A 24,746-nucleotide genomic window follows, 5' to 3' on the forward strand; every position below is an offset into this window, starting at 1 on the left:
TATGTAACACTAAAAAAACAAGGAGATAACCACTTATTACCTTAAAGTCGAATTCTTCTAACAACATTGCAACGATGGTTGTGACTTTTAAGTTGTTAGTACAATTATGGCTCCTCATAATTGAATGAATTGTACCTTTAGTTATAACAAACAACTAATGATGTGATGCCACATCAAGTGTACAAGTATGGGTACACTTTTTGTATAATCATTGGTCTCTCTTTTTATTTGCACTGTTTTGGACAACTTAGCAAAAAAATGATGATGTGACATCGTAATTGATGATGTGGACTTAAAACCTCGGTTATAATCAAACAACTTGCAAATAAGTTGTTCTAAAAATATGGGAGTGATTTGAAATTTTCACGGAAGTACGAGGTCCTCTCTACTAACTCCTAAAAAAAATTAAAAATGTTATTATATTTTAGAATTAACTCCACTGATGATGTAGAGAAAATAAAATCATTGAAAGTATTTAGTTTGCTTTACGTCTTCGACCATACTAAATAATTCATCATATAAATATGAGAATGAATTCTTAGCGAAAATTTATTAAATTTAATGATGAAAACAAGATACACTTGAAATTTGTGAATCTTAATTGGAGAGTTTTTAAGCGAATAAAAGATTTTCAAATTTAGTATCTCCACATATTTTACATAAATACACATATTCCATTGACATGACCATGATACATTCCATTGGCAGTGCAATTGCTAGGCTTCTATATTCTAAGTTTTATGAATGAATGCATGAATGAAAGATTTTTAACGACGTCTACGAGGCCATAAGCCTAAGGGACCCACATAAAACTCCTAGTTAGACTGATGCGATTTCTCCAACTTGTCTCTTTTGTTGTGAATCAACATCGGGGTTAAGCAAGGGTGTCCGCTATCTCCAACATTATTTGGGCTCTATATTGACAAGTTAGAAGAGTGGATAAACAAGGCCAATGGTGAGGGGGTGCAGCTGGCCCACTTTGTGATAAGATTGCTCTTATATGCAGATGATCTCATAATTTTTGCTAGAACAACTAAAGGTTTGAAAGAGCACTTGACAACACTAGAAATTTCTTGTCATGAAGTAGGAATGCAAGTTAACACTAGCAAAACCAAAATTATGATCTTCTCGCTGAAGAAGAATAGAGGCATACAAGACGAGTTTCTATTTGAAAATAACCCACTTAAGATTGTGGAAGAGTACAAATACTTTGGCATCGATTTTCATAACAAACTCAATTGGGATACTCGCAGATCACAAAGGATCCAAGGGGGCTGGAAGGCATTATACTCTTTACAAAACAATTGCAGGAACGCAGAATTATGGGGTTGAACGACCATGAAAACTCTTTTTGGTTTGCTGGTCACTCCGGTTATTCTATACGGATGTGAAGTGTGGGGAGGTAGTATGTCCGAACAGAAACGGAGGCAAGTAGAAAGAATTAAAAAACACTTCATCACATGCAATCTTAAAGTCAAGACCACAGTTCCGTATGAGATCTTTTTGGCGGAGGTGGGTTCCTTTCCATTAGAAGCTGTTGCTTTGGTCCGAATGATAAGCTACTTAAAGAAAACCTAAGGTCTGGAAACACATCGTTGGCCCAAGTTGATCATAGAGGAAAAACTTGTGAGGCGGAAAAGCACATGGATGAAGCAAAATGACAAATGGATGCGAAAATGGGATATCAACATCCAAACTTGCCCAAATAACATTACAGAAATAAAAAAATTTGTCAATGAAAATTTTTGCAATATTTTATGGACAAGACGCATAGGGCGGAAAAAATCTTATTACATTAAAGAATTTAATCTCACTTCTAGTCATGATGAAAATGCCTATATAAGAGCACCTATTAACTGGAAAGCAAAAATGTTGATAGCACAACTTAGAACTAGTTCACATTAGCTGCGATGCGAAACTGGTCGGTGGCAAGTTCCAAAAGAAGAGTGGGTAGACTGAACATGTTTATTTTGTAATATGAGAATAGTTGAGATAGAGCAGCACTTTGTCAAGGACTCCCTGGCTTACAATGACATCAAATTTGGTTATACAAAAATACTGCAGAACAAGGACTTTAACTATTTATTCGAAGAAGATTGAGTGAAGAGAGCAGCGGATTTGATTACCAAACTTCAGAGAAGGAGAGACAAGTTAACCAAAATTTTACAATTGACTAGTTCCGCTCCTGACTCAAGAAGGTGATTGCATGGGTCTCATAGACTACTTTAGTCTCGTGGATGTCATTAAAATCTATCATATCAATTTGCATAAGTAAAATGGCCCCCTTGAGTAGTCTTGGTCCTTCGAAAAAGCCGTTTATGTTGTCCACATCTAACATTTCTTTGTATTGACTCCGTGCATCTGCTTATGCTGTACAATCCTTCAAATAGTACCACTCTTTTCTATGGAATGATGAAAGTGGCCTGAAGTAAAAAAAATAAAAAAATAAATTGAACGGAACGAATCGGCACCTTACACGTTTGCAACGAAGGGGAAGAAAGAGTGGCAGCGGCCATTAATGAAGGGAAGGGGAACATTCTAAGGATTCGAACGGCCGGTTCAGCGCAATGACTTCAGAGGCGCAGCAAAAGCAGAGCGCAGGCGTCAAACCCTACAAGCTGAAATATACTTTAACAGGCCACAAGCGCGCGATATCGAGCGTCAAGTTCTCGGAAGACGGCAAATACTTGGCTAGCTCTTCGGCGGACAAAACCGTTAGAGTATGGTCCGCCATTGATGGAAGCTTTCTAACGGAGCTCGTTGGACACACTGAGGGCGTCTCAGACTTGGCATGGTCGGGAGATTCAAATTACATTTGCACTGCCTCTGACGACAAAACCTTAAAAATATTCGACGCGCTCATGGGGGGAGAATGCATTAAGACTCTGAGAGGTCACACGAATTACGTTTTCTGTGTTAGCTTTAACCCGCAGTCAAATTTATTGGTCTCAGGATCTTTCGACGAGACCGTCAGGATATGGGACGTCAAGACGGGGAAATGCTTGAAGGTTTTGCCGGCGCACTCAGACCCCGTAACGGCTGTCAATTTTAACCGGCAAGGAGGGTTGATTGTGTCGAGCAGTTATGATGGGCTGTGTAGGATTTGGGACTCTGCGACGGGGCACTGCTTGAAGACGTTGATTGATGAGGATAATCCGCCGGTTTCCTTCGTTAAGTTTTCCCCGAATGGCGAGTTCATTCTTGCTGGAACTCTTGACGATACACTGGTATGTTTAAATCTTTAAACATTATAAAATTTGTATGGATTGAAAAGAGTGATTTATTATGACTTTGTGATGTAAAAGAGGAGTGATTTCGCACCCTCGAATAGTGCCGGGGACTTCTGAAGTAAAAGTTATGGAAGGGAAGGGACGTTGCAGTTGTTAGGGTTAACTTTGTGCTTTTCAAGCAATTGAAGTGATTTAAAATTGACAATGTATTAATTGTTGAAACCTGGTCCATTTCACCAATTATAGCGGCCATAACAGAATGTTATTTTGAAGGAGTATAAAGTAGGAATAAACAAATAGTGTGGACTATAAAATGTAAATTAATATTTTGTTTTGTGCCATAACAACAAATAGTGTGGACTATAAAATGTAAATTAATATTTTGTTTTGTGCCATAACAACAAATAGTGTGGACTATAAAATGTAAATTAATATTTTGTTTTGTGCCATAACATGATTTGTTGTAGTTTCTACTTTTTGTTTGATAGATAGATAGATAGATAGATAGATAAAATTTTAACGTCCACGAGGCCAAAAAATAGCCTATGGGACAGCAAAACAACTCAAGCAGACTTAAGTAGCGCTGTTCGCCTCTTGTGTAGACTAATGATGAGCCCCCCCAATTGCTCAATGTACTCTTCGTTGAACAGGTTATGCCAAGAACTGTCACATATAGTATCCGCAAACTTATCCCTGCTATCCTTGTAGGCCTCACATTCTAGAATAAAGTGCTGTTCAGTTTCCACTTTCCCAGAATTGCAAAATCTGCAAATTCTCTCTTCCCAAGCCTCCTTTGGCCTCTTCCAACGCCCGGTCTCACAACGAAGTTGGTGAGAGTTGGTTCTCAGCTGAGCAATAAGAATTTTAGCTCTCCAAGAAATGTTGGCTCCTATGTACACTTTTTCGAGTTGATCACAAGTGGGGTTGAACTCATTTATATAATATAGTTTCTTCCTCCCAATCTCGCTTCCCCAATTTCTCTTGTAGAATTTCTCCATAACAAAGACCTTTATTTCTTTATTACTTGTGGGGCACATATTGAAATTATTACTTGATTACTACCCTGTGAAGAAAATCAGATATAATAAATTTTATTGAATTTTTTTAAAAATTAAATCCTATGGGGTGGGATGAGGTTTCCGATCTCCCTGGTGTTGATCAACACAAAAAATACCCTTGATGCTTTATAATCTCATGGATATTGTACTCTTCCCAATGGCATTTTTAGTATGTATGTTTTTGATATAGATAAATTATAATACATTGTAATTGAAAATGGTTTTTTCTTTGTTTTCGCTTACAGGATATTTTTGATTACATGCTACTAACCATAGTATCAAAACGATTTCCAACTTAGTTTCTTCAGCATGAGAGTTGTGGCCCAATTGTTGGTACTAATGGGCTAGATATTACTCATTGGTCAGGGTTTGAGTCACACTAATGACTTACCTGTTGTTGGATGGTTGAAAGTAGTGGTCTACGTAGCATTGGTAAATTAGAAGTCATAGTAACGAGTCTAATGGCCTCAACAATTCTGACATCACACCAAGATTGTTATACTGTAAAAAAACTTAAATGTCTCTAAATGTTGACAGGGTATTACGTGGTTCTTGACTGGTGTCCTCATCACCTCTGACATGTTTTAGTTTGTTTTACATAAAGCTTGTATAACTTCTTCAAGTACATTTATTGTAAATTTTCTGATGCATGGTAGCAAAAACCTTTCCCAGGCTGCTGTATTTTTTTTAATCTTAGTAGAGGATAAAGACCAGAGAGACAGAAGATAGACCAAAATAAGAGCACGCAACATGAGTTATGGATATTGCTTTTTAATCGACGTTGGTGCCTATCTGATTGCATAATATCAATATGGTTCGCAACTGCATAGTTGGATTTTAATTTTCTTTACCTTGAAATAGAAATGAATTATAAAAGCTGTGAAATGCAAATCACATTGTCAACCTACAATTTCAAAGTTCAAACACCTAAAAATGGAGTACTCCATTGAGGCATTGCTGCAATATAGGGGCTCTAGATGCCTTAGTATTGATTCATCCAATTCGATTGGACTCCCATTGATCATATACATCCTTTATGATTGGTAGTGCCCTCGTCATCAAAAAAATGTCTCCTTATCATTTACACCCTATTCTGAAAATGGATTGATCTAATCAAGGTCAATTAATTGGTTGTCCTTGATACCCTTGATAAAATCAGATTGAATTCATAAGTTAATGATATATGCAAAATGAGTGTTAGAAATTGCTCCAAACATTAACTAGAACTAGAACTAGAATTGTGAGTTTTGTAGTCTTCATTTGTCTTGGGTTAACAAATACCAAATTACTCATCCACTATTGAGTCAAATGATTACATTTCTTGGAATGTATATGTTCAAATATGTTCACAATCAAATAAATTCATATTTTATCTAGATTCTTTTACGTATGATTTAGTTAAATCATAATAGCTGTAATCTATATATGTACTGTGCTAGCAAATATCGTTTATAAGAATCAACAACCAAACTATAATGACTATTTTCAAAAAAAATGTTGATCCAATTTGAAAAAAAGCAGATTGTGGTTATTGTTTTGATGGGTTGGGGGGACTTTGCATGATGAACAAAAATTGTGAAAAAATGATGGTTAGGGATTTTGGTAAAAAAAGAAAATTTATAATAGAGAAAGTACAAGAAAACCAATTCATCAATTTTTGCAAAACCCTCGTAATTTTGGCTGTGAAAAAAGGTCCATTCTTGACAAATTGCCATATCTCAATATTTTTCCTATTTTTTGCTACTATGTTATTCACAATAGTGTCAAATTCTGAGGGAGGCAACTTTGTCATAATTGCCTGTTGTAACTATAAATAGGGTTAAATTCTTTTAACACAGTTGAGTGTTTTGAAATGGGTCATTATAGAGTAGTGTTGGATTGAGATGGTTATGGTAATTATAAATATGGATGGAGAAAACATTTTTACTGTGACATCCCCTTTGTAATTTTCCCTAAACTCATAATTGCAACAAATTAAGGTTAGAGTTACATCCTACCTAGTAAATATTCCTTTTAATATTGTCATCATGGATTTGAATCCTGAAATCAGAATATATACATTTACAAAAAAAAAATTTAAAAAAAAAAAAAAAAAAAAAAAATATATATATATATATATATATATATATATATATATATATATATATATATATATATATATATATATATATATTCAATGATTATGTTTAGATTACATCGTAATCATATGCTCCCAATAACATTATGTAAGCATATTAAAGTTTGAAGGAAGAAACCTGATAGGTCCACTCGAAATTGTTGTTATAGTAAGCCCAAGAGTGGATGTGTACTAGAGCCCATCTCTTTGCCTACTTAGTGGTTTGCTTCTACTTGCTTTACCTATGAATTGTCTTGGTCCAACGTAAGTGCACTCTTGGCCTCCTCACATGATGCAAGTGCCCTCTTGGCCTCCTCACATGATTTAAGGGCCCTCTTAGCCTCCTTACATGATGTAAGTGCCCTCTTGGCCTCTTGACATGGTGTAAGTGCTCGCTTGGCCTAGTAACATGATGCAAGTGCCCTCTTGGCCTCCTTATATGGTGTAAGTGCCCTCTTGACCTCCTTCCACAATGCAATTGCCCTCTTGGCCTCTTTACATGAAGTAGGTCTCTTCTTGGCCTCCTTATATGGTGTAGTTGCTTTTAGCCCTTTAGGTGCTTGTGTTGACTTGATTCTATATTTCTCATTGGTACATAGGGACGTGTCCCTTGAGATCCATGCATTCTCGAGACAGGGATGTCCTTGCGACAAGGGGACAAGGCATTCCCCACCATTGCTTTTCCTTCACCATTGCGTTGTTGGGACATCGAGATGACACTATGTCCTTGAAACAGACACGAGGATGCCTAGGTGTTCATCTATTGTCTCAAGGGTGACTATACGTCCTTCATCGACGAATGGTTGTATTTTTTTAAATTGCATGTTTTTACATTTTCTTCAAACATGTTAGTTTTGGGAAAAAATGCTACAAAAGTGAATAGACCAAAGGCCATGTCCCTTGCCCCTTGCTTTCAAATTTAAAAATGAAAGAAGAAATTGGAGGCTTCCGTCCACTACATTTTGTACTTGTTTTGATATCATGTTAGTAGCTGTAATCATCTTTATGATATTTTTGATATAATAGAAAGCCTTCATTTGTTGATTCAACAATTTTATTTAGTATTCTAATTTCTAATTAGGAACTCAATATTGAATGCTACATTGTTCATTGTTCAATGCTCAAGTATTAGTATTTGGAATTTGCAATTTTGCTATTTTACTTATACTATTATACATCTTTTCATGACTAGCATTCCAATTATTATATGTATAGTATATAGTATATACAACATTACCCCCTTGCCGCCATCTCCTAATTGAGGCTATTTGTCCACTCGTCCTAGAAACCTATGTCACCATTCCTCTGACCCCCAGACCCTTATCGATAAATATTATTTATTAATTATTGTATTTGCAGATGAAATGGACTGCAGATTATGTTCGATTCTTGGACATTGATTTGAATATAATTCTCTAGAAGAAGAATTTGTTGAAAGACTTAGAGGGTCTATCTTATATTATTCACTCATACTTAATGTTTAACTTTGTTGACAGAGCTTCATTACGTCTTGCTGATTGTACTTCAATCGTCCTTCATTTAACTTTTTTTGCTGATTGCTTGTGTTTGATTGTTCTTGTTGAATATGTGTTTTTCTTTTGCTGTTCATCCCTTGAATGGTTGGAATGATTCCTAAATTACATTTTATTGGTGAAAAACTTAGTTATCAGGTGCACACACCGTGCCCATGTATCTGAGTATTGGTGTGTTTGGGTTTGGATCTTGGTGTGGGTGCATTGGGATGCATCTTGGGAGCTCTTTTCGGATGCAGCTCTTTTGTTCCTCATGGGTGCTGCATTTGGATGCATCCACAGGGAGAAAAACCGCTCCCTATAAGCAATCCAAGTACACCCAAGTGCCTATCCCACAATTTTTTTATCAAAAACTTTTAAACATTGACATTTCTGATTTTTTTGATAGATAATGGGCCGAAGCCTAGATTATTTATTATAACTACTTAATTAATTATTAGTATTGGTTGAGATTGATTATTATTATTGGTTAAGCTCAAGTAGATTTGAACTCAAGACCTCTCAAATGAGAGGCTCACAACTTTGTGATTGTGTTGAAGGCTCTTGCTTGACTTTTCTGATTCTGTAATTGTAATGATTTTTTGATTTTTATTGAATTGTGAACATAGAAATATGAAATGGCTTATTTGAATATTTGTGAACAATTCAATTGATATTTAATTAATGAAGTATCATACTAGCAAATGATTAAATTCTGTATATTTCTTTTTTTTAATCAAGGAAGTTTTTTTATCATTTTATTAAGATAATTGGTAACATAAAAAAATACATCATAGTTTCAAAAGAAATATTGTGCCCTCTCGTACAAGCGACCTGTGTCCCCTTACATTGCCACATCTGTTTTCCAACCGCCACTCCCCCCATCCCTCAACATCAGTAGAAAATTACCCACACCCCTACATTAACTATCCATAGTTGACATTTACAGCGTAACAATAAGCAATAGGTAAAAAATGCAGTCAAAATAAAATGTGATCTATGATCACTAGCTACCAAGCAAAATGCCTCATTAGAAAGACAGTAAAACATATATGTTCTTTTTCATGCCTTGGGATTTGAAGGGCATGGGTTTACGACTCGCGTTTGTGCCACCTCATCCATCTAGGATTTGTACCTCTCCTCTACAACCACTCACCTAGTCCCAAGTTCGGTCACCACCCTCTTCACAACTCCGTCTCTGCTCTTGGCAAACCCTAATTTAACGTTCACCACCACCCCTTCCTCTTCCTTTGCCCTACGAGCTTTCTGGTTCTACTCGCCCTTATTGTTGTTCAGAGCCATCAAGTTATCCACCAATTTGAATTTGAGTCTGGTGACCTCGAATTCGACTTTGCTTTGCTTGGAATTGATTACCTTTTCCTAATCATCTGTGTAATTGCATATTACCCACCACATTTGTTGAGCACGCATTCGCTTGTCCTCGTGATTAGTCCCAACTTTGTGTAAAATGAATGTGTGAATGTGTTGTGGGTAGCCTGGAACATGTCTCCAGTCACTCTATACCTTATTGAACCCTCTCCCTAGTTGAGCAATATGTAGAAAGACTCCAATCCACCCTCTATTTGGCCTTGACACATCTCGTTACCACCTTACGTACCTCTGGTATGGTGCCAATCTTTGAACCCCAAGCACATAAAAGTGATGATGTATCCATGTTTGCCCTTGGCTTGTAATCCGCCAACAAGAAATCACACCCCAACAAACCTTGCACCATTTTGACAAACCATAGGTCGTCTGTTGTAAAAACGTGCTCGAGTCTCTCAGTGGTTACCTCACCCTAGAAAAGCATTTGCTGCTTGGGTAATTTTAGGTAGGAGTTTGTTTCCATTGCTGGAGACCACCACCTTTCCCTTTCTCCTACTTCAACAAAGGCGAGCAAGGATGAAATTCCACCGAAATGCCATTGTTCATTGCCATTTTCTAGCATAGTGCTCATCTACTCCTTGTCCTTAATATGTGTGACGATCTGTCCGAGGTCACTCGACATAGCCAGTCATGTTACCTATCTCAGCACCATTTGGTATTCAAACCAAAGATTTGCCACTCTAGTACATTGCTTTCCACATACTTCATCACCCTTGCCACCATGTCACCCCGTCCATAGGTTCCATCTCACCACCCTTGCAAACTAATGTGCCTTGTCAACTGCCAGTTTAGAGAGGGAGTCCGCTAATGCATTACCCTCTCTATACACATGAGACAAGACATGAGACAATTAGTAATTTCCAAAAAACTCAAAACTTTTTCCTGATTATTGATATGATCTTGTTGATTTTCTACACGTGGGATTTTCCGCTTGCAATTGCATTAACTATGATTTGCAAGTACTGTTCCAAATACAGTGGAGCAACCTTTATTTTCCTAGCAATTGCTATATCCACTAAAGCAACTTTAACCTCTGCTTCATTATTGGTCCTGCTCTCCAGCTTCTTGGCCACTTTTTGTAAAATATTCCCATCGAATCCCTTGCTACACATCCTGCTCCTGATGGTCCTGGGTCGTCTTTCAAGGCCCCATCAAAATTCACTTTTATCCATTCTTTTAGAGTCTCCTGTTGCACCTCAACCCTGGTGATTTGCAGGAATCCACCTGTGGAAGCCCTTTAACAGGCCGATACTTGAGCATAGTCCACCTCCTTTGAAGCAAAGTATCCTGGAAGCTAATGGGTACCTCTACTGATTTTGTTTTTCCACTGCTGTGTTTGCTAGTTCCAAATTGCTTGCCTGAATTCACATCTTAAGCTTTTCAACTGACTGATTTACCATAAACGATCCTCCTGTTTCTTTCCTTCCATACTTCCCATACTAAAGTTGGAAGGACATATTTGCCAAATGCTCAAGAAAGCTGATTGGCTTCTGGGATAATTCCACGATTGAAACATCTCTTTAATTGTAGCTGGACAAGCCAATTGCATGTTAAGCTCTTGAAGAACACACTCCCAGCCAGAGGCAGCAAATTCACAGTTCAGTAAGAGATGATCAATAGATTCCTCTGATTCCTTGGACATGACACATTCAAGCGGTCCATGGAAATCTTATTTCATCAGCCTTTCCCTCATAAGGATTTGCCCTTTATTTACCAGCCAAGCAAAGGAGCATGCTTTGGGCAAACAATATTTATTCCAGAGCAAGTTATTTGGCTCACACCTCTGCCAGTTGATATGCTATTTTTACTGAATATTTCCCTTTTTTGGAACCACACCATACAAGTTCATCCTTCTCCCTTGAGAGTAAGAAATGTCTACTTACCATAATGCCTTTCAACTTCTCCATCTCCCCCGCATTCAGATCTAAATCTCCCGGATCTTTCCATCTCCATTCTGTTCCTCCTCCTTCCACATTTTTGGTGATAAAGTCTGCCACCTTCGTCCCCCATCTACTAACTGTTTTGAGCTTCAGGTTTTCATCATGGTTGCTCGTGGAAAGAGCTGGACGTCCTTCAAAGGGGTCCTCCCAAAACTATGCTTCCTACCCATTACCCAATTTCCTTGTGAGATGCTCAATATGAATTTCCATATTACAGACCCCTTTGGTTGATTTACTGTGGTTAAAATCCTATCCTTGCACGGGTTATCCAAGTATTTTTGTGCAAGTATCTCAGCCCACCTCTGGTTGTGGTTCGTGTACATCATCCACATTATCTTAGCTCACATGACCTCGTTCATTAGGTTCTATTTCCTCAATCCAACTCCTCCAACTTTCTTTGGTTTACATATCTGGTCCCATGCAACCAGTGGAATCTTATCTTGCCCTTGACAACCATTTCAAAAAAATTCCTCACCTTCTGCTCATATATTTGATGCTCTTCATTGGAATTTTCATGCACATCATAGAATAAATAGGAATGGCAGATATTACAGACTTTAGCATAATGATGCATCCTGCTGATGATAGCCATCTACTCTTCCATCCATCCATTCTTCCAAGGCAACTGTCAACTAGTTTCTTCCATAGGTTCAAATCCCTTGCTCCCCCAAACAAAGGTATCCCCAAGAATTTCCCAGTCAGTTTCCCCATCCTAACTTGGAGAATTTTGCAAATTTTCTGCTGTTTGCCCAATTCAGTAGTGAAAAAAACCACTTCTGATTTCTGCTTGTTCACACTTGCCTGAAAGTTCACAATATTAATCCAATGTTCTCTTCATACACTTGGCCTCCCTGAAAGTTGCTTCTCCCATCAGAACTGGGTCATCAGCAAACTGCTGATGGGAAGAATTTAATGTGGATACCTTTCCACTGCCCATCCTGACACCTTCGCCCAAGAATTTAGCCATTAAAATAAATAGAAACGGGTAAAGTGGGTTGTCTAGCCACATGCCCTGTGTTGATTAAAAAATGCCTTGCGGACTCATGTTGATGATGACCAAGAACCGGGGGGTTTCAATTCAACTTCTCATCCATGATATCCAATGATCATCATACCTAAACATTTCAATAACTCATAAAGAAATCTACAATTGACATGTTCATACGCTTTCCTAATATTCAAGTTTACCAGCATTCTATTCATTCTGGCTCGTCATATTGTATGTATGGCGTCATGGGCAAAGATTATGCCTTCAACAATTAATCTACCTATGACAAATCCACTATGTTCATTTGATATGAGGAGTCGGTTTGCCATAACCTTAGATGTAATCTTGTAAGCAACTTTCCATAAGGAGATTGGTATGAAGTCCTTAAAAGGATGAAGCTATCTCCTTCTTTGGAACTAAAGTGATAAAAAGGTATTGGTATGAAGTCCTTAAAAGGATGAAGCTATCTCCTTCTTTGGAACTAAAGTGATAAAAAGGTATTGTTTATGCCTTTGTGCATATATGCCTTTACTCAAATAATTCCATGTGCCACAAGTCATGTTTAATAGTTTCCCAAGCTTTTTGGTAATAAATGGTTGGAAAGCCATTTGAGTTGAGGCACTTTATTTCCCCCATAAAGAAAGGGACCCTTCTAACTTCAAAGAGATTTGTTTATCAAGGTTGCTATTTTGCTTTTGTGTGATAATTTGAGGTATGATCTTTTCTATTCCTCTCGGTTAGGCTTCCTATTCAGATTAGGTTCCAAAAGATCCGAGAAATATCTCATTGCTCCCCTATTTATTTCTTTCCCTATCAGTTTACATATTACCTACATTGTCTTTGATACTACCAATCCTATTCCATGATATCCCTGCCTTGATTGAGGAGTGGAAATTTTTTGTGGCCTAATATTCAACCTTTAGCCATCATTCTTTGGATTTTTGCTGCCAAAACATTTATTCTCTAGGTAAGTCCTCATTCATTCTTGCACCAAGACTTTTTCCTTGTCAAATTCAAAATTTGAGATACCTTGTCTAATGACTATGGTGTTGAAATCTTCGAGTTCCTTCCCTATTCCTTCTTTATCACCAAATATGTTTTAAAAAGTCTTTGTGTTCCACTCCTTTAGTTTCTCCTTGAGAACTTGTAGCTTTGAAGAAACATAAAGCCTTAGATCCTTGCCAGGATAGGGCATCCTTTCACCCGTCATCAATGAATTGTAGTACTAGTTGTTGGTAGTGGGCCAACATCTCTCGCAAGGACTTGGGACATGGTTTAATAGCCTTCTGTGTCTTCTACAAGTCTATTGGTTATGTCAGGCAATGAAAGGTTGATCTTTTGGTACAGTGACAACTGCTACTTCTAATAGCAACGTCTAAGCCACATTGCCTAAAATTTGAAGGGAGATTGAAACAATACCAAGTAATTTGAAAATTGAGCACTATTGGAAAATGATTTGAGAATGGTAAAATCATTGGCTCAAAGATGTAATGGTTATTCTTCCCACTTATTTGCTAAATAAAATCTATCAAACTGTTCTCAATATTTGAAAAGTGTTTCCTTTAGTTTGTCCATGTAAAGTTTCCTTTGGAGCTATTTCTTCCATCTTGCAACTGAAAATGAAGTTTTGTAAACCCTCTCATATCATTCCCATAACTTGTTTGCCACCTCTTTTATCCGTTGGATTCCTTTGTCGATTTGGTTCCACACCCTCTTTTGAGACGTACCCGTGGAACCATACACATTTAGGAGATGAAAATATTCTTGATTCTCAGACATTTGTGCTGGAAATGCCTTTCCTTCAGTTTGTCCATGTAAAGTTTCCATCCTTAAGAGCTATTTCTTTGATCTTGCAAATGAAAATGAAGCTTTGGAAATCCACTTGGATTGTTCCCATAACTTATTTGCCACCACCTTTTTCTATTGGGCATCTTGTGGCAGTGAAATCACCCCAATAACGAATAACTTGTTATTCACCATTTTCATTCTTGTGTTGATTTGGTTCCACTCCCTCTTTTGAGATGTATGCGTGGGACCATACCCGTTTAGGTGATAAAAATATTCGTGATTCTCAGATATCTGTACTTGAACCCATAGATGTGAGTATCGCCGATTAATTGGCGATACGAGATAAAATCACGATTTTTTGGGGCCGGCGATTTAGTCGCCCCAAAAATCGCGATTTTTTTTTGCAGATTTTTTCCAAAAAATCACAGATTAATCGCCTAAAAAATCGCCTAAAAATCGCGATTTTTTTGCAAAAAATCGCTCGCGCCCGGCAGTCACATAAAGTGACGAAAAAACACGTTTTTTTCATTATGTTTTTACATTGCTTAGGGTGTTTTGGAGAGGAGAGGATAGAGAAGGAGTTCTTGGCAAGAAATAGGCAGAATCAAGTGCATTTGGAGGCCTTTTGATTCGATTTCTTCGTTACTAGGTAAGTGATTTGAATCTTTGTTTTTTGTTTTTGCAAGAGATTGTATTTTTTTTTCTTGCATGTAAATGGATAAAAATACATTCCTAATTAGTTAGGAATGCATTTGATGAATGTAAGCAAGATTAAATGCATTCATTTGCATTTTTTTCCATTCTAGATCGAATTTATGCTAAAAATTTGCCCTTTCTAAAAAAATTTGAAACCCTAGCAGCTAGTTTGTTTGAATGTTATTTGGATTTCAATTTATTGGTGCTGTTATTGGAATGTTGCTTGAATTCTTTGTTTAACTGTTAATTTTGATCTTGTTATAATTTATTTATAGTTTTTTTTAAAAATTTGTATGTGTAGGCAGCCCGCAGCAGTTTTAAATGGCAGACAAATGGCCATTGACTCCATGCCCCTCAGGCTACATTGGCACCAGGCCAAAGAATGCGAGAGATCAAGCATGGAAATATGCCTATGAAGCACCTGATGAACCAACCAAAGTGATTTGCATTCGATGTGAAAAAGTAATATCCGGGGGCATTTACCGGTTCAAATATCACATCGCAGGGATCTCAAAACATGATACAAATCCTTGTGAGAATACAACAGAAGAAATAAAAAGGTTTGCAAATGCCTTGCTCGCAGCTGGAGAGCAAAAAAAATTGCAAAGAGAGCGGAATAAATTGCATGTCAAGGCAGCCATAGCAGAGACCCAGGGCAGTTTCGTTGATGTTCAGGAGGAGGAGGCAGCCATTGAGAGCATGGCTGGCTCTTATCGTGGGCCGCGTGTCCGCAAACAGGGTGTTTTTTCTTTCACGAGTTCCACTCCCACTCCCACTCCTACACCTCCTAGCACTTCCGCACCATCAGGATCAGCAGGTGCTTCTGGGATAGGGAGCTATTTTGTGACGAGGCACACACCTGGTGCACGACCTTCATTAGAGGCCACTAGATGGAATAAGGAGGTCCATGACCAGTTGGACAATGCACTAGCAGATTTCTAGGTTTTCAACAACCTTCCTATTAGTGTTGTTGACAGTCCCTATTGGGAGGCTTTGGCCACAGGGTTGACAGTTGCAGGAAAGGGGTACAAGTCCCCTTCTCGTTTTGTGTTGGGTGGCAGGTAAGCGAATAATTTTATTACACTCGATTTCCTTTTAATTTTTAACTTTTTACTTAGTTCTAAATTTTAATTAATTTATCTAGAAATTAGAATGTTGATTACTAAAGTCTAAATCAATTTTAAATTACTAAGAATCTAAGACATAACTAAATTTTGTTTTTGTAGGCTTATTGGAAATGCTGTTGAGAGGGCCAAAGCATTTGTTGAGGAACAGAAACAAGAATGGACAAAATTTGGTTGCACCATTCTTTCTGACGGGTGGACGGATGGGAAGAGCAGGACCATAATTAATTTTTTGGCCTGCTGTAATGATAATGTGGTGTTCCTGAAATCAATCGATGCCTCCAACAAGGTAAAAAATGCTCAGACATTAGCATTGATGTTGGAGAATATGGTCTTAGAGATTGGCATTGAAAATGTGGTGCAAATCATCACAGACAATGCTGCTGCATATGTATCAGCAGGTAAACCGTAATTTTATGTTGCATGTGCATTGTGAATTTCACAACAAGAATTTTTAATAGTTTGATATATTTGAAAAGTTGGAAACTAATTAGTATTTGCTTTTACAATTGGCAGGAAAACTCCTACAGCAGAGGCACCCCACTCTCTCTTGGACCCCGTGTGCAGCACATGTCCTTGACCTTCTTTTGGAGGACATGGGCAAACTTGAGTGGGTCACTCCAATTGTGGAGGATGCAAGGCAGGTGACAAAATACATATACAATCACCCATGGGTCCTTAGCCTGATGAGAGAGCACACTGATGGCAAAGAAATTGTCAGGCCTGCCGTCACAAGGTTTGCAACGATTTTTTTGACATTGCAAAGCATTCTCGATAATTTGGCTTCTTTGAAGCAAATGTTTGTTTCCAAAAAATGGCTTGCTTCCACATTTTCAAAGAAGAGTGAAGGAGAGAATGTTGTGCGGATTGTGTTTGATAAATATTTTGAAGATAAGGCTGATGAAATAGTAAAGGTAACTACAAAACTTTAAGTTTTAGTTTGCACTTTACAACTTTATAACATACTAAGTTTGTAACTCAAGTAAATAATAATTTTGTAACTTGTCAACTAATTTCAAATTTATATTGCAGGTGTCTAAGCCTTTAGTCGGAGTTTTGCGTTTGGTTGATGGAGACCAAACGCCAATGGGTGAACTATATGAGGCCATGGACAAGGCCAAAGAATCTGTCAAAAATTACTACAAGGGGGAAAGCATCAAATATGAACCCATTTGGCAGATCATTGATAGAAGGTGGAATAATCAGCTTCACCAACCCATTCATGCAGCAGGATATTTCCTCAACCCACGTTTTAGGTATACTGTAAGCTCATTCTTACTCAAATTTAAGTTAACAAAGACTTGAGTTCATTTTGCTTTCGTAGGGTGTTGGGTGTGTACTAAAATTGGAAGACTTATTTGTTTTTGGTTTTTGGTTTTAGGGCTGATGGTACATATGCAGATCCTGATGGAGAGGTCATCAGAGGCCTAAGTGAGTGCGTCGAAAAGATGGTAACCAGCGAGGAAACAAGAGATAAAATCATCGCTGAGCAGGAGATCTTCACTTCAGCAGGAGGCAAGGTGTTCTCCACTTCTCTCTGCAAGAGAGCAAGGCTTACACAAACCCTAGGTAATACATTTGCAAACTTCTGAATCTCAAATGCTAAATTAATATTTATGTTTCATTTTTTGTTGTCTATTAGTATTTTCTAACTTGTACAATTTTTGTGATGCAGTGGCTTGGTGGACCACTTGGGGTGCAAGCACTCCAAATCTTGCAAAATTTGCTCTCAGAATCCTATCACAGCCTTGTAGCGCATCACATTGTGAGCGCAACTGGAGTTTGTTTGAGGCCATCCACACAAAAAAGAGAAACAGGTTGTCCCAAAAGAGGATGAATGACATGGTCTATGTGCAATATAATCTTAAATTGCGCATGAAAAAGGCGCAACAAGATCCGCCTGGGCCAATTGATTTGGATGAGATAGATCCTTATTATGATTGGACGGCACAAGAGCAGGCTCCCTTATTTACACAGGAGGACATCTCCAATTTGGAGAGGGAGGCCGCGGAGGAGGCTGCGAAGGAGGAAGGGGGTGGAACTGGATATGACATCGATTTGGATGACATCGAGGAGGACGATGATGAGGATGATGACATTGAGCTTACTGCAGAGGACCTTGACATCTTGCGCGCAGCGAATGTGGAGATACCGACATCTAGTTCTATAGCTACACCATCTCCTGCATTGGCACAGACACAGACACGGGCACAAACCCTGCGGGGTTCTAGTTCTAGAGCTTTACCCTCTCCCGCACTCGCTAGTAAAGTGACTGGGAAGAGGAAGATGTAGTCCTGTATTTGACATTTGTACTTATTTGTAGTCATGTTGATGTGCTTATTTGAACTCTTTACATTTGACACTTTATTTATGAGAATACTTCTCATGTGTTGTGAACTTGTTAGTTGTTAGTAATTTACAACTTGTCACTACTTACTTGTTAGTAATTTACCAATTAATAACTCTTTTTGCATTGATATATATCTAAACATGATTGTTTCTTATGTATTGTTAGTAATTAAGTCATTAGATGCAAAAAAACATTGAATTCTGTAAAAAAATTGCATTTTTTTATTAAAATTTAGTGGTTTTTTAGTTCCCGATTTTTTCCTCGATTTTTTCCCGATTTTTCCCGATTTTTCCCGATTAAACTTTTTCAGGCCTAGGCGATTAATCTCCTCAGGCGATTTTTACATCTATGCAAGTTGAACCAATTGCCAATTGCTTTCCTTGTTTATTTACTTATGTCAAAGTCACCCCCTGTACATTCCAAAGGATTGCCAGGCTAGTTGAACCCAAGTGCCTCTACATAGAACCCATTCCACCAACGCGAGGCACTCATCATATCCACAAACTTTGCTTTTGTTAGTTTACTCTCTAACAATTTCTTTTGATCAAAACATTTTTTGATCAGGTATCTTTTGTTAGGGGCATGTTGGTAAACAGATTTGTCACAATAGAATTTGCCCAACGGAGTGTGTGGCAAATCGTTCACAACAGTTGGATAGGCCCTTGATATGCAACCGTCTTCTGCGTTGAGGGGCAGCTCCCTCGTATGATATAATTTTTAAAGGTTTTTCAAATAAGGAATCTAAAACTTCAAAGATCAAGAGAAAGCCGTTCAGGACGAATGCACCACACGCCTTCACAACCTTCTTGAGTAAACAAGAACGATAACAAAGGTGATCAAGAACTACGCTTGAAAGCAACCAGTATTACTAAACACATTCATTATTCATAAACACTCGCACAATACCATGAGAATGTCTACTACAACAGATAACAATTTTGATTTTAGAATAAGAAACCCAAAGCACATCTTGTTTCATTTCCTTGCACCAAGAAGATAATAGAGATTTTTCGATTTCAGAGATAAAAATTGTACATACTTTCCAAAATTTATCTCTTGATCAAAATTTCAGCATAGTGTTCCCTTATTTTAAAACCAAAGAGTCCCCCTTTACAAAGCTAAAAGGAGTCCTTATATAGACAGAGAGGTTAATAACTACCTCTCTGTGGTTAATAACCACCTCCCAAATACGTGATTTGGGTTAGGTTAATTAACCTCAACAAAATTAACCTTAAATAACAATGATCACTAATTGAAATGTATGGCCTGGAACATGTCTTCAAAAGGTTGACTCATCAACTTGTTGAGTTATTTGATACAGACTCTTCTTCGTGATCATCGCCAAGTTTGACATATTGGGTATTGACAAAGAAACAATCATTCACAACATCAATTGCTCATGCACTGACTGTAGTCTAGATAGTGATACTACAATCTTGTCTTCCCATTGATATAGAATTTTCAATCCTTTGAGACTGATTTTGATAAGCCATTATCATATCCACCTATTGATGCTTTATTGACTTTGAACCATTGACTTGAGCTAGATTGTAATAATGGGGCATGTGTCCAAGGTTAGACATAGTAGAACAATTCTCCTTTCCTAATACAGGTGCAAAGTGGTGTGGCCTATGAAAGCCTCATGTTGATGATGTTAATTCCACCATTTTCAATAATCTACGGAACTGAAAGGGTCATGAAGAGTGACAAGAAATAAGTAACTTGGTTGGCCATTAATAACTTTCTCTGTCAGTGATTGCATTATATCGATGCCATGTCTTTCTATGCATTGATCACATGATATCCTTGAATGGTTTGGGCTCATTCTATACCGATCATAAGAAGGGATTGGAAGCTCGTGATCATGATGAAGTGACCAATTGACATGCAACATGTCTTTACTTGATTCAACAAAAATTGCATCTGCTTATAAGTTTCCAAAGCCGCCTGAAGAAATCCATTTTGGGCATATCCGACAATTATTACATTCCATGAGATCACATTTCTTTGAGGCATTTCTTTGAAGAGCCTAAGAGCCTCCTCAAATTCACCATTTTGTGCATATCCTGCAACCATTGCAGTCCATGAGACCACGTCTCTTTCAGGGATTTTGTCAAACAGTTGACGTGCCTTGTTTAGACTTCCGCATTTTCCATACATGTCAACCAGAGCACTTGTAACTACGACATCTGAAGGAAACCCAGTTTCGATTATGTTTTGATGGATTCCGATGCCTTCTTTCAAAGCACTTATTTTGAGTATCACCAGCTATGTTAGTGAGTCAAATTTCTGGCGTGAGGCTGTGTGATATAAAGTTGGCTATATGATCATACCGATTGCTCACGTGTGGAAAAGAGTACATCCGAATTGATATGTATGTCGCAGCCTCATAATACTTGTTATGATTGGCGAGCTTATGATTTGGAACCTCTAATTTCATGGGAATGATGCGTATGAACAATTTCTCACTCACTGTGCAATGAAATTAGGAAAGACTGCGGGTTTGAAGGTTATTAACAACTGTGGTATTATCATGGTTGACAATGATCAAGGTGGCGCGGGACCCTTCTAATAAATTGCAGGTTCATGCATTCCTTTAACCTGTCTTCACCTTGCTACATCTGTAAATATGGCTAACACATTCTTCTCATTCAGCCATACAAGCTCACACTCCACACTGAATCTCAAAGTCAGTGAGCTTATTCTCACATCTATTTCTTTTGGTAAAACAAATAAGGCACGTACAAGCCTCAGATCCATGTCTATCAATGAATTGAAATCTGGAATTTGTACTTGTCGCGTAACTTGTAATGGACTTTTAGGTAGTAGACTGCGTGGTGGGCATCTGGACTTTTGTGTGGCTTGTAAAATAAGAAATCATTTGGGTTCCCATCCAGCAGTAAATACAAATAGATTCCACCTTTTTGCAAGTTGTTTGAATATGTTCTTTTTCTCCTTTGGCATGGCATTGACAATGTGAACTCGAACACTACTTGTGTTTGTTTTTGTCCTTCCCAAAACTAAATACTTAAACCTATTCTCAACGGCAGAGACCCATTGTGGCTATCTCCGAGTCATCTCAGCAAGCTTTTCTGAAATTATTCCATTGTTAGTGTTTTATGCTTGGCGACAATTGAATCAAGAAAGTGTGAATGCTGTTCATTTGAAGAGATTAGATGTGCCAAATCTTGTGCAGGAGATTGAACAGAAGCTTCATTGATGGCTATGTAATTCCGACCATACCTCATAGGAGAAGTCCAATATCCCTATATCCACTATTCATCTCATGCTCCCATCTTGACATTTCTTGTTAGATGATCTTACTTCTAGTCCTTGACCTTAATCGGCTAAACAAAAGAGGTTAATAACTGTCTCAAAGAGGTTAATGAATATGTGTTTTTGGAGAGGTTAATTAACCTACTCCAAAATGCGTGTTTTGAAAGTTATCATTAACCTATTTGAGAGGTTTAAAAAAAAACACATTTTTGGAGAGGTTAATTAACCTACTCCAAAATGCGCGATTTGAAAGTTATCATTAACCTTTTGAGAGGTTAATGGTTAATGATAGACTTGAAAATGCGTATTTTGGGTCTCTCCATTAACCTGCAATAACTTGAGGCTCAGAAGTCGGATTTTATAAATTTCAAGTGCTGTGCGGAGCTGGGAACGAGCCAGAGACATGAAGATTTAGAAACTCCCAAAACATTCGATGATAAAATGACCAATTTAAAGCTTAAAACAAGGCAAGTTTTAAAAATTAACCGTGACTTATAAAATCAAAACAATTTTATAACCGGGCAACGGCTGGCTCTCACTGGGGACAAGGACTGACAAGGACAAAGTTCGAATCCAGAATGAATAAAATAGTGCCATATCCATCGGGCTATAAAATAGAGTCATCTGAGGGACCAATTTACAAAAGAGGGAACGAACACCAAAAACAGGACAGCAGAAAGAAAAACTAAAGCAACACAAACTCCTAACTAGACTATATACAAGGCAGGTTTCCCTTTCTCAATGACTTAAGTTATAATCATGCAAATCCATTCACTGGCTTGGGAAAATAAATACCATGGTGTACCAACATGTAGACAATTCTTAAGCTTCCATGGGTTCGAGTATAAGTGTGCTCCTTGAATTCTAACTTTGAAATTCCTAACACGCTCCACATCTCTGGATTAAAGAACATATCCAAATAACCATGCTTCATAAAAAATCTCAGACTTCAAAATCAACTCTGGCCCTTGTGGCATAGCATTGATAACTTCATTTTCAAAGAGTTGAAGTATAAGATTATCAGGTTTCAGAATGCATCCTTGATCTTCTCCTCTACTTGGCAAGCCCTCTAGTTGAATTTTTACTAATTGATCATCATGAAGTCTTGAACTCATTTCTGACACTAGATACTCTTGATTTTCCATGGGCATGGTCATGATTGAATCCTCTGTAAAATTATTCCAACTAAGATGCACATCCATGTTATATTGAATCTTCTCATGATCCATTATTTGTCCGAAAGCTCCTCCATTTGGTTTGTCCTAGCATCCTCCGCACAAAAATAGATTGATTTGTTCTTATGCGTTGCAAAGATCTTGCCACGCCCTGGACGTGGGAGGTCAACTTACAAACCCTCGCCAATGGCTATTTTCCCCCGTCTGGTCACTGCTCCCTTATGCTGAAATTTCTTATCATTTTGTATATATACAACCATACCCAAATGCACCCAAAAGAAAATATACACACCCATGTACTGGTCTCGATGCCTGCATCAACATCCAGATTGGATTGTTATAACCCTTCATCATTTGTGCCCTTTGAATGGGTCACAACAATTCATAATTGTCTCTCTTTGAAATAGTCGCAAACAGTGTTCCATGGGGATGCGTCTCCTATGGTTTTGGGGTTGTACTTGTACCGGGGACGAAATGGGGATGGATTTTGGCCATCCATTGAGTCGTCCCCTTTTTGGCAAATTCGGAAACGTCTTCGAAACGGCCAATTTTTTTGGCAGGAAACTTGGGGACGACCAGCAATATTGGGGATGTTTTTGCCATTCTCTATCCATCCCCAAAATTGCTGGCTGTCCCCTTTTTTCCAGCCAATCTGGTAGAGGCAAAATGCCCCCCAAAAATCATTTTTTTTTTCTAATTTTTACTGTCCGTGCAGCCCTTAGTCTTCTTAAAGACATTATAAAATATGCAACCCATATTTGGTCCACTAAAACACAAACTCTTCTAATCATTGTTTAGATTTGACATACTTGCTAAGAGTAAGAAGAAAAACATAAGGGCAGTAGCAGCAGTGAGGGAAAATTGTGTTTAGTAAGGAAAGATTGCATTTAGTATTTACTAACTATTTTAGTTGGACTTTATCTTTATTTCATTCTGATTTTAGCATGATACTTGGAGCCTTTAGGCATTTTGATTTTTGCTATATATGTATTTGATATTGCTATAATGGAAGTACTTAGTATTTGACATTTGATAATATTCCATGTATTGATCTTCTAAAATGTTTATGGTGAATGGTTTATCAATGTTATGATATGCATATTTGAATTCTGTCTCTATATATTAAAAAATCCCCTATGTTTTTAATTGCCATCCCCTAAATTGTGGCTTCGACCCGTACTCGTACTGGAAACATGTTCTCATCTCCGTCCTAGAAACTCTGTGGAGCATAGATTGCAAACCTTTCAAAGGGTCACAATCTTTCATAATTACAACCCTTTGAAAGAATTACAACTTGTCGACATTGCTGCTCTCTAAAAGAGTCCTTTCATTATTTTCTTTCCATTTCCTTTATTAATCTTTCTTTAATCAACTCTCCTCCCTATGATATCTTATGTTGAAGGAGTCACAACTCTTCATTACATATCTTTTGGCCTTTTGAAATAAACTTAATTAGTTTGTAATTATATTATTTATTTATTTATTATTTAATCTTTTATTGTTAAATTAGGAAGGGGACCACATCCATTACTCCCTAGCTTTTGTTGAAGTTCTCCCATACTGGCATGCACTTGTTTCTCATGTTTGCCAATGGAAGTTTGCCAATATTTTCTTTGTTGAATAAAGTCGATGTTTTGCACATGGGCTCTAAAACATAGTGGGATACATGATACTTCTATATCAAAGTTTCCCAACAATTCCCAAGCAACAACATTATCAGATTACCTCTAATAAATTGGAGTACACATTGTGGCTCTACTTTAGTGTTCAACTCATCAAATAGAGTGAAAAATTTGTGCATTGATTTCATTCTAATCGACACATTCACAGGATTTGAGGAATGCCATGCCAAGCTCATATGCCACAAGGAAGTTGATAAGAGTGTGATTCTCTTCATCTGTCCATCGATTTGATATAATTGTGCAACATATCTTCACTTTCTTTTATGATGTTTGGGAAGGATATTGTTCTTATCCTATATTGCAACTTCTTAGGGTTGCATAAAAGGGGGCTTTGCACCTAGGAATCGCAATTGCAATGGTGTTTACCACATGTTGGCAATATGGAGACTTGACAACTTAGAACAATTGGTTGGAGTTATACCCAAA

The 24,746-nt window shown here is 37.6% G+C and overlaps 1 protein-coding gene across 3 annotated transcripts in view; it reads left to right on the top strand.

Moving 5' to 3' along the window:
* The first annotated feature begins 2,416 nt into the window (after window positions 1-2,416).
* Window positions 2,417-24,746, top strand: part of LOC149562795 (COMPASS-like H3K4 histone methylase component WDR5A) — a 34,784-nt gene continuing 12,454 nt past the window's right edge. Inside the window, exons 1-5 of one of the 3 annotated variants that reach the window (XM_089826253.1) lie at window positions 15,689-16,238; window positions 16,354-16,751; window positions 16,870-17,093; window positions 17,219-17,406; window positions 17,513-18,236. In XM_089826253.1, coding sequence (XP_089682379.1) covers window positions 16,154-16,238; window positions 16,354-16,751; window positions 16,870-17,093; window positions 17,219-17,406; window positions 17,513-18,129 — 1,512 coding nt within the window. In that variant the 5' untranslated portion in view covers window positions 15,689-16,153 and the 3' untranslated portion in view covers window positions 18,130-18,236. Of the gene's footprint in view, window positions 3,228-15,688; window positions 16,239-16,353; window positions 16,752-16,869; window positions 17,094-17,218; window positions 17,407-17,512; window positions 18,237-24,746 lie in introns of those variants that run through there. The other 2 variants (XM_089826252.1, XM_089826254.1) reach the window with 2 other exon arrangements.

Source organism: Cupressus sempervirens, chromosome 4, assembly GCF_028749045.1.
Source record: "Cupressus sempervirens isolate cs-2001-9-10 chromosome 4, ASM2874904v1, whole genome shotgun sequence".
Classification (NCBI taxonomy): domain Eukaryota; kingdom Viridiplantae; phylum Streptophyta; class Pinopsida; order Cupressales; family Cupressaceae; genus Cupressus; species Cupressus sempervirens.